The following is a 10,530-nucleotide window of genomic DNA, read 5'->3' as shown; positions in this document are numbered from 1 at the left end:
AGACACAGCTCCCTTATCAAAAGTCTAAACAGCTGAAAACTTCAGAGCAGGATTCACACAGCGCTCTCATTTCCATACAGGCAACACGACAGATGACTGCTGCTTTCAAACACATGCACATTCTCCACCTCATATTCTTTCATTCATTCAAACATTAACAATCTCCTGCAATGTCAGTCCATAAGAATCATAATATTTGGCTAACTGTCTATTCAAATATTTAGGGCTGGGGGGTGGGTTTGCTCCTGTGTTCCAGCAGGAGGGATGTTCTGTATTTACTAAAGTAACCAATGTTCCTCAGGTTTGGTTGCATCCTTTCTTTTCCTCTTAAAGGGATAGTTCAGTCAAAAGTAAAAATTCTATTTTTTATTTATTTACACCTTGAAGTGAGTTTGGAATGACCCCAGGGCAAATAAATAATGACAGAATCTTCCCTGCTGTCAAGTTTCTGAAAAAGCAAGTATAAATAGTCCATGTCTCTTGCATTTCAGGTCGCCTGACGTCATATTTTATTCACACTCTTGCAAACTGTTTCATCTCAGACTTTCCAACTTGTTGATTTTAAAAAACGAGGCACAACAGGCAATACCATTGTTGTTTCATGCACTGGTCTATTTAGAGATTTTGGGCTACTGTGCTTTTATAACTGGTCTTCTTTCAGACTAGATTAAAGAAAACATTCAAAATACACTTTTAAGTGTTAATTTTATTATTTTATTTATTTTCACTTACATGTCATGCACCAAACTTTACAGTTGTATTCATATCTTTTTTCTTAAAACAAAGCAGTTAAAATAGCATTTTATTCATTAAACGTTATTTTTTCCTGACTGCTGACTATTCTCTAATTTATGGCGTGATAAAAGAGAAATCCTAAATCTGTGTATAAACCTTTTGCTCTTATACTGTACGTCAACAAAATGAAACAAGGACTTTATCCAATGCTTAGATTTCTTTTCTGGAGATTTATGCAAATCACTGCATATTTGATTAGAAAATGCATCACTTGCATAGTTAAACAACATTTCTGAAAACATGTAATATAAAACAGGTGTCATAATGCATTGTGATAAATCAGATAGGTAGAGTAGTTTCGCAATTACTTTATTAACAGAGAACAATTTGTTTATCTTAATGGTTTCTTTTCTAAAACTTCTAAAATTTCATTTGGGGTTCCTCAGGGTTCTATTCTGGGTCCTTTATTGTTTTTAATTTATATTAATGATTTATTCCTTTGTTGTGATCATTTCCTACCTATATTATTTGCAGTTGACACTAATCTCATTGCAGTACACGAGGATTTTGTCACCTTGATCCAACATGTTAATGACGAGTTAAAAATATTATCAAATTGGTTTCGCACTAACAAGCTAACGCTTAATGTCAAAAAATGTAATTTTATGATATTTCACATATATTAATAATTCGACCCCAAAGAACATGCTTGTATAGAAATTGATGGAGCTCCAGTTACTCAAGTGGCTTCAACAAAATTTCTCGGTGTCCTGATTGACGAAGGTTTAACTTGGTCCAAACATGTTGATCTAGTCTTGTACAAGATCCTCTAAAATGTTAAGTATTCTAAGAATTGTTTTACCTTCAATTCACTCATCTGCTCATCTAATGCTTTAACTACAGCTTTTTATTTCCCTTTATGAATTATTGTAATGTTGTCTGGAGTGCTACTTCTCCCACTTATCTCGCAAAAAATTGTTAAAATTCAGAAGAAGTTCTTGTGTATGATTTCCTACTCTTCTAAATATGCTCCTTCTGCACCTCTATTTCTCAGATACAAGATTTTATCAATTGAGAAAGTCAATGTTTATTTATCATGCATAATTTATTCATAAGTTTATTCATAAGAGAGAAGATTTTCCACCAACATTACAACACTTCTTTACTTTTATTTCAGATACTCATATCCATCAAACAAGGCATAGAGAAATAAATCTTGTCTTGCCGTTCTCTTAGAACTTCAGGTCATAAAACTGACCTCAGCATTAGGGGTCCTCAACTATGGAGTAAATTAAGTTTGTCCCTAAGATCCATGTCTTCTTTGCTTGTCTTTAAAAAACAGTTGAAAGATTTTTTGATTTTACAATGACAGTTTTTGTTATAGTATAGTATAGTGCTGACTCTTATATGCTACTCTTTACTTTTGATTCTCCTTTACTATTTCCCTTAAACATCTGTAACTTTAAGTTACTTTCATTAGGACAATCATGCTTCTGAAAATATGTTTTTCCCCTCTCTTTTTTTAGTAGTCAACTTATTTGTCTGCGTGCCTTTTTGTTTATTCATGTAAGTGGAGTGGAACTCTGTATAAACCCAACTGGGTTTCGTTCCCCTCCTTGTACTGTATCCATGTGATATCTGTGCAGAACAAATAAAAATAAAAAATAAAAAAAAAGAGTGATATAGTGATATCTGTTAGTCAAAAATGTTTTATCTTATTGCCTGTAGTAAAGAAAGTTGTTGGGGAAACTTGATCTTCAAGCTGTGCAACTGTGGTGTAGTTCTTTAACTTTAGCTTTTTACTTCCGATAATTGTATTTACTGTAGGCTTAAAATTAGTAGGCCTAAGTGTTTATTTGTGAAAATTATCTTGAACTTATCGTGTAAGAATCAAAAACTTTGTCACAGAACTTTTTTTTCTGCTATAATCCAAAAGCCAGTATATGACAATATAAATAGTGTTGAAATGGCTAAACATATTTTTTGGGTTTATTTGTACAGTGCTTTTCACAATAAAAATCATTGCAAAGCAGTTTTAAAGAAAATTTAGGCTTCCATTTTAAAGTTTCTACATTATATATAGTAGTAGCTTATCAGTGGTGACTGTCAAACATCTAAACATCTATCATGTTTAAAATAGTGATAGATCATTGTAGATCATGATGCAATCATCTTTTGATTTAATTGATTTAGCTCTTTTGAAATTATTGCATTTCAGCAATATCAAAGCACTGCAAAAATGTGCACACATCCAAAAGACCCAAAAATTTGGTTCAAGGGCAGGACAATCAATCAATAATCCACACATAGAAAATTATAGCTCCAAGAACATTTATTTTCCAAGAATGTTTCGACCAGTCAGGTCTTCATCTGGCACAGAGAGCTATCATTTTCAGTGTGTTAAAAAGTTGATCCCCATTGTAAATTTCTTGACAGTTGTAAATTTTAACAAATATCATCTAAAATAAGAGTTAATAGCATATTTCTGTGCATATTATATTTGTTGTCATTAAAACTTATTGTAGCTCATACAGTAGAGCATGGCGCTTGCAACAGTAAAGTCATGGGTTCAGTTCCCAGTGAAAGCAAAACTGATTTTAAAAAAGTACAATGAATGCATTGTAAACATCCTGCCAGATGAATATATGTAACTGAAAAATTCTATCGTTCACATCATGTGGTCCTTCAGTTGAGGAACCCACTTGTCAGTTGGCCTCTAGTTGAAAACAACTGTTGCTGTTTTGTTTTTCAGATTTCAGTGGAACATGCGGAAGAGTGTCAGGGAACCTTCGAAACCCTGCTACAAAATCCCACTGATTTCATACGAAGAGAAGACTTCTCTGACAGTTGACGTCAGGCTGCATACAAATGCCGCTTCGTTCTGCATTTCTGCCTGAGGTACCATCGCTAATGGCTGCGAGGCTGTTCGAGATCTACTGCTCCAAGTGCATGTAAATGCATCACAATGCCTTCAAAAGTGTCATGCCTCTACGTGTTGACGGTCGTTTGCTGGGCCAGCGCTCTGTGGTACCTAAGTATATCCCGTCCCACGTCGTCCTATGTGAGCCAACTGTCTGTCCCGGCGCGTAAAACAGCGAAAGCGCAGAAGAGCAACGCCACCACAACCTTCGGCAACATCAGGACGCGTCCGCTGAACCCCCACGCCTTCGATTTCATCATCAACGAGCCCAAGAAATGCGAAACCAACGTGCCCTTCCTCGTCATCCTCATCACGACCACACACAAAGAGTTCAATGCCCGCCAAGCCATCAGGGAAACGTGGGGCGACGAAAGCACCTTCAGCGACCTTCGCATCATTACGCTCTTTCTTCTGGGACGCAGCACGGACGCAGTGCTCAACCAGATGGTGGAGCAAGAGAGCGAGATCTTTCACGACATCGTGGTCGAGGACTTCATCGACTCGTACCACAATCTCACTCTCAAAACGCTGATGGGAATGCGCTGGGTGGCCACTTTCTGCAACCAAGCCAAGTACGTGATGAAAACGGACAGCGATATCTTCGTGAACATGGACAACTTGGTGTATAAACTCTTGAAGCCGGCCACCAAACCTCGACGGAGGTACTTCACGGGATACGTCATCAACGGCGGACCCATTCGGGACATGCGCAGCAAGTGGTACATGCCCAGAGACCTTTACCCCGAGAGCAAGTACCCACCGTTTTGCTCCGGCACTGGGTACGTGTTCTCGGCGGATGTTGCGGAGCTCATCTACAAGACGTCCTTGCACACCAGACTCTTGCATCTGGAGGACGTTTATGTCGGGGTGTGTTTGAGGAAGCTGGCCATTCACCCGTATCAGAACAGTGGCTTCAATCACTGGAAAATGGCTTACAGTCTTTGCAGGTACCGTCGAGTCATTACCGTACACCAGATCTCCCCTGAGGAGATGCATCGTATCTGGAACGATATGACCAGCAAGAAGCATCTCAAGTGTTAGTGGGAACCGCCTGAGGATGTGTATTTGTGCCCTTTTATAAATCCCCACGATGCACAGATGCAACACAGAGCCTTGGGGCAAACTGTAGTTCTTTCTTAGAAACACTAACATCCTTCTGGGGCTTGTCAACGATTTCGAAACACACCGAGCCCATCGTTTGAGAACCAGTTGGGGATTGTGCAATTTATGTTAATATTATAACTGTGCCAGTGTGTCTAAAACTAGTAAAACTAGTTTCTTTTGGTTCGGATGCACAGTGTAAAGTCCTTGATCATTCAGTTTTCTTTGCACATTATTCTGGTTGTACAAACGAAAGTACCATTGCTTTGTTTACTGTATGTGGAAGCGCCTGCATTGTTTGTTTACACTTTCAGAAACTTCTTTTCTTGAAAAAGATAACAGTGATGTATAGCTCCTTATTTATAAGTATAAAAAATTATTTTCTTACTCCTAGAAGTTGAACATCATTGCTTCAGAACAGCTAATGTTTGTAGTTATACTGTAAATCTGTATATCTAAATTCATTAACGCTTGGTAGCAAGTGTCATTTAGTGAGTATTTACTGTTCATGGTAAACCTGTAGAAATGCTGCTTAAGGAACGCAGTGTAAATGTAGAATATAATGAAGGTGAGAAACATGAAAAAAAAAGAAAAAAAAAACTTGAAAGTGATTTATTTTCCTTCTATGGAATTTGATTTCATTGAGGCCAAAATGTGATTTACATGTGTTTAATTTTTTTCTTTTTAAGTTGTCTGGAGTAATTGAGGGGACACGTGGCATTTAACTGTGAACAAAAATGTTATTCCCCAAGGGTACTATTCTATTATACTGTGTATTTTTACATAAAAATATATAACAGTGTTTTTTTTTTTTGGAAGCGTTGATCTTTTTAGTTTTATGTTTTGCTCATTTATATTCAAGATTCTAAAGGGATAATAAAATAATTTACTCAAGGTCATCTCAAGTCAAAGAGTTAAAGAAATTAATAATCGTATTCAGCCGGCCCACAATAAATGAATGAAAGCAACAACATTTATAATGTTACAAAAGATTTCAAATAAATGCTGTTATTTTGAAATCTCTATTCATCAGAGAATCCTGAAAAATTCATCAATGAAGCAAATTAACATATTAGAATGATTTCTGAAGGATCATGTGACACTGAACAAAATTCAGCTTTGCATCGCAGGAATAAATTTCATTTTAAAAGATATTCACATAGAAAATAGCTATTATAAATTGTAATAATATTTCACAATATTGCTGTTTTTAATTGTATTTTTCATCAAATAAATGCAGCCTTGGTGAACAACAGAGACGTCTTTTCAAAAATGTACCAACCCCAAATTTAATGTACAGTAATGTACTTCAACACAAGTGCATAAATTTAACCCAATTTAACCAAACGTAAAATTAAAAAGCAGCAGCAATATGATAATAGACATTGATGTTCAATAAATGCTAATGTTTTCCTAAAGTAATAAGTTTTACAGAAAATTGGGGTATTATCTGCAGCCATATGGCTGGATAATTTTCCAATGGCTTTGAAACCACATTGGTATGCATTTAGAGGGCTGATTTGTAAAACATCTGCTTGTTTGGGAACTAAGTTTTGTAACTTCCAATGAATCCCATTCCATTAAATTTCTGTCACTTTTGAATCTGACATCCAGCGAAATGTCCGACCCACCTTCTCCATCCTTGGAGGTTTTTGCCAGTCACTTGTCCTGCCAAATGCCCAGAGTAGTGGCACTTGGCAGACTGGTCAGGCAGCTCGAGACGTGCCAAACTCTGTCAGCACCAGTGACACATAAAGACGGTCTTTGCCATTGTTGTTGTGCATTTCACAATGGAGCCAGTGCTTTACACCAACCGATTTTCAATCAGGAATGGGTGTCTATTATGGGACGCCTTTCAGGAGGCTGTTGTCAGGGAGGGATTAAAAGCAATCAGCATCCTGGTGAGTACAGTGTCAGAAAATGGCACTTAACTTGAATAGTGGCACACTTTTGTGTCCCATTACCTTAAAAAGTGCCTTTGGCCAGTCCCAGCTCTGAGGTCTGATCCAACAATTAAAATTCCACAACATCTTGACATATCTGACATTCATTTCATTATATAGCCTATTTTATAAAAATATGCAATTTTTAACATCCAAAAACAGCAAAAAAAATAAATAAAAAATGATGTCCCAGATTTTCATTCAAAATCTTGATCTTCTCTGTCTATAAGATCTTCTGTTACAATAAAAATTAAATAAAAATAAAATCATCTAAACCCACTTCTACAGCATGATGGACAGCAAGTAACTTTTAGAAATTGGGAGAAAATAAAACATTTGGGGAAAAAAAACAGAAAAAAGAAAAGAAAAAAAACTTTAAATATTTTGGTTCTTTCCATTCGTACAAAATAAAAAAATGAAACATGCAAAAACCATAAACCATAACCAATGCTGCAATTTAATGTCTATAAGCACATTGTGTGTGTGTGTGTGTGTGTGTGTGTGTGTGTGTGTGTGTGTGTGTGTGTGTGTGTGTGTGTGTGTGTGTGTGTATCAAGGCTATAAAGGTAAATGTAAGATAAACATATTAGGATGCACATATATTGATGCACTTGCTCTACAATAGCTTAAAAAGTTGATATTTTAGGCTACTGTAGAAAAATGCATTTAAAATCAAGTTAAATATTTCTGAAATGTTTTTTTTAAACAAGTACAAATAATTACCGTAGTACTTTTCATGCATAGTATGCTCCAATAGATAAAAATAATAAAATATTACATTTAAATCAGTTTTGCTTAATTTTATGTCTCCAGCAAAATCATTTCAGATATTTGATAAATCCCCCATCCCACTAGTTCAAGTGCTCACATAAACGCTCTACATCTCACAAAAATCTGATCGTTTTTCTCCCCATTTCATGAGGAGACGATTAGATACTAAAACACTGTAATGAAATCTCTTTCATCAAGGGTTTGCCGGTGGTAAATTATAGCAATTACTGTATAAAAAATACACACAGAGGCAGGCAAAAGATAATATCATAATCACATTATTCAGTTAAGATCCCTTTTCTTCCAAAACACAGCCGAGCTCAGGTTCAATAGTAGCAGTTCAGTTTTATTTGTTGTACCTTCGCAGAAAGTTTATATCTTTGCTGATTACAGAAAGGATGAATAGTAGGGAGGGAACACGCATGGTACATAGAAAACACAATTCAACTTAATAATAATAAAGTATTTAGTATTTATTTACATTTGGGCTGAGAACAGAATAATTTAATTCAAGCTACTATACTCGTTTTGGACACACAGATGGCTTTTCTGTAGACATTTGGTTTCCTTTACGAAATACTTCACATTCGCTGATAGACAGATGCATTCTGGGCTCAAAAACAAACACATTCGAGTGCTGTAAAAATGACGCGTAACCATCGCTCGTCTTGTGAATACGATACATCAGGATTAAGGTGTGTGTTGTGGTAGCGATGAGCTTGTTTGTCAGCTTTAACGGGTTAAACGTGGATAGTTAGGGTGTAAGCGTCGCAGGTGCAGGTACATCGCACCACATGAAATCAAAGTGCATCAGCTGTTAACTTCAACGCGAGCCACCGGCCGCTGAGAATACTATGAGCAAATCTGCAGACAAGCAGCGTTCTTCCCGCTCAGCGGCAGCCGAACGGCTTCAAGCCTGTAACCTACGTTTCTTAGGCACGGATTAAACAAAAACAAGGCACCTCTAGCGTCGAAGCATCAACACTGTCCCGAAAAAAGAAAGCAGTACGTTTGCACATGGCAGCATTCGGTTCTCTGCTCTCGTACTCTTTGAGCTGGAACTAAAACAACAAAATATTCCCTTAATTTACACATCAGAAGGTCTATGTACAATACAGTTTGAATGCGTTAACCTTCAGAATGAAAATGTGCTTTTTACATTCAGAGGGAGACGTCTCCACTTCAGTTTTGTGGTCTATGATCTGCGCTACTCTTGTGTGAAATAAAAGGCATTTTTTAAAATAATAACAACATGGTAAGAGCTAAGAGGTAACACAATAACAATCATAATTATAATAATAATTTAAAAAATAATAAGTTTTGTTTCACTAGCTATTGCCTCCTGAGATAATGAGCTCCTGCTTTGAATTCTGGGACTTCACCTTTTGGTGAAAGGCATACAGCGTCTGGGAACGAGGGGCGAGTGTGTGTTTGAATAAGAGTGCTGTGTTTGATTGAACAGGTGCAAACATTCACGGAAGAGGGCAGGTGATTCGGGAGGAAAAGGAAAACCTGAATGGGAGCAGGAGGTGGGAGTTTTGAATGCGGTAGCAGCGTTCACTCTCTCCGTCCTCCTGCTCTCCCTCTGCTGTGGTAATGAGATGCTATCAGATGACGCTCAACTGGGCGAAGCCAATCAACTTCACCTCATCTGGGATCTCTGTGCTGTCACAACCAGACGCCTGGAGACACAAACACAAAGAAACAGATGCATGTTAATGCAGCTGAAACAAATCACAGCCTGAGTGATTGCTGAAGCATTATTTAAAGGAATGTTCTGGGTTAAACATGTTAAGCTTTTTCAGCACTGGTGGCATACTGTAGGTTACTACAGACAATAATTTGACGCTTAGCAAAAAATAAAGCAAGTAAAAATTACTAAATAATATTAAATAATAATAACTAAATAATATTAGAATATGTGACATAATTTAAATTACAACAGTCAATAATTTGACTTTTTGTAAAATAAACAAGTAAATAAATAAAATATGGCAATAATAAAAATAAAATAAAATAAATAAAATAATAAACATAATGTGGCATAATGGAGATAACAACATGCAACAATTTAACTATAAAATAAAATTAAAATAAAAAGTGGCATAATGAAGATTACCACATGCTATACAGTAACTTGACTTAATAAAAAAATAATAATAATAATATTAAAATTAAATTAAAAACATATATTACAATATAATAAATACATAATCATAGGCATAATATAGATTACCAAAGGCAATAATGAAATAAAATAAAATATCGGTTATCACAAGACACTTAAAACGCACACACACACACAAAATTATACATATTGGAATGAGACTAGCTCTGTTATCAATTTTCAGTAACTGAATAGCAATAGCTCTGGTTTTATATATATATATATATATATATATATATATATATATAATATATATATATATATATATATAATATATATATATATATATATATATATATAAAGACAATTTGTGTGTGCTTTACACTTTGTTGCTTAATAGAGTATAGTTTTGATAGTTTTGTTACTTTACCTGGTAACATTCGCACAATATAATGAAGGATACCATAAAAATAATTCAAATTCATCAGCAACACATAACCAGATGTTTATCCACTTAGAAAACTTTCACCTCACCAAAGCACAATTTAGGCAACTTTACAGCTCATATAATAAATGGGTTTTTACTGAATATTTCAATCAACTGCTTTAACAACAATAACAGCTTTGCATGCGTGACTTTAAACCTTCCAGAATGTGGGTACACATCACCTACATTTCAAGTGCATACTATAAATAAAATAACTAATGAATGAATGAATGTATCGTACGTGGTAATCAACATTATGTCAATAGAGTTCAACTTGCATTGAATCTGGATAACTCTACTTACATTTTTGTGCATACTAAAATAAAAAAAATAATAATCGAATAATTAAAAATAAAAAAAGAATAATGAATTAATTAATGAACAAACCAATTCAAGGTACCTGGTAATCAACATAATGCCACAAATTCTTTCAATAGTGTTTAGCTTGCACTGAACCTGATCATTC

At 35.4% G+C, this 10,530-nt stretch overlaps 2 protein-coding genes across 9 annotated transcripts in view; one reads left to right on the top strand and one right to left on the bottom strand.

Annotated features, from left to right (window-relative positions):
* The window catches only part of LOC109087828 (beta-1,3-galactosyltransferase 1), a 141,279-nt gene extending 135,537 nt beyond the window's left edge, over positions 1–5,742 (top strand). For all 8 annotated transcript variants that reach the window (XM_042731847.1, XM_042731853.1, XM_042731846.1 and 5 more), the window contains one exon: positions 3,488–5,742. In XM_042731847.1, coding sequence (XP_042587781.1) covers positions 3,701–4,696 — 996 coding nt within the window. In that variant the 5' untranslated portion in view covers positions 3,488–3,700 and the 3' untranslated portion in view covers positions 4,697–5,742. The remainder of the gene's footprint in view (positions 1–3,487) is intronic.
* A 2,053-nt stretch (positions 5,743–7,795) lies between these two features.
* LOC109055965 (STE20/SPS1-related proline-alanine-rich protein kinase-like) overlaps positions 7,796–10,530 on the bottom strand; it is a 66,787-nt gene continuing 64,052 nt past the window's right edge. Inside the window, exon 18 of the mRNA XM_042731845.1 lies at positions 7,796–9,152. Within this exon, the coding sequence (XP_042587779.1) occupies positions 9,078–9,152 (75 nt within the window). The 3' untranslated portion in view covers positions 7,796–9,077. The remainder of the gene's footprint in view (positions 9,153–10,530) is intronic.

The sequence above is a fragment of the Cyprinus carpio genome, chromosome B9, assembly GCF_018340385.1.
Source record: "Cyprinus carpio isolate SPL01 chromosome B9, ASM1834038v1, whole genome shotgun sequence".
NCBI lineage: Eukaryota > Metazoa > Chordata > Actinopteri > Cypriniformes > Cyprinidae > Cyprinus > Cyprinus carpio.
This window is presented reverse-complemented; position numbering and strand designations above follow the sequence as displayed.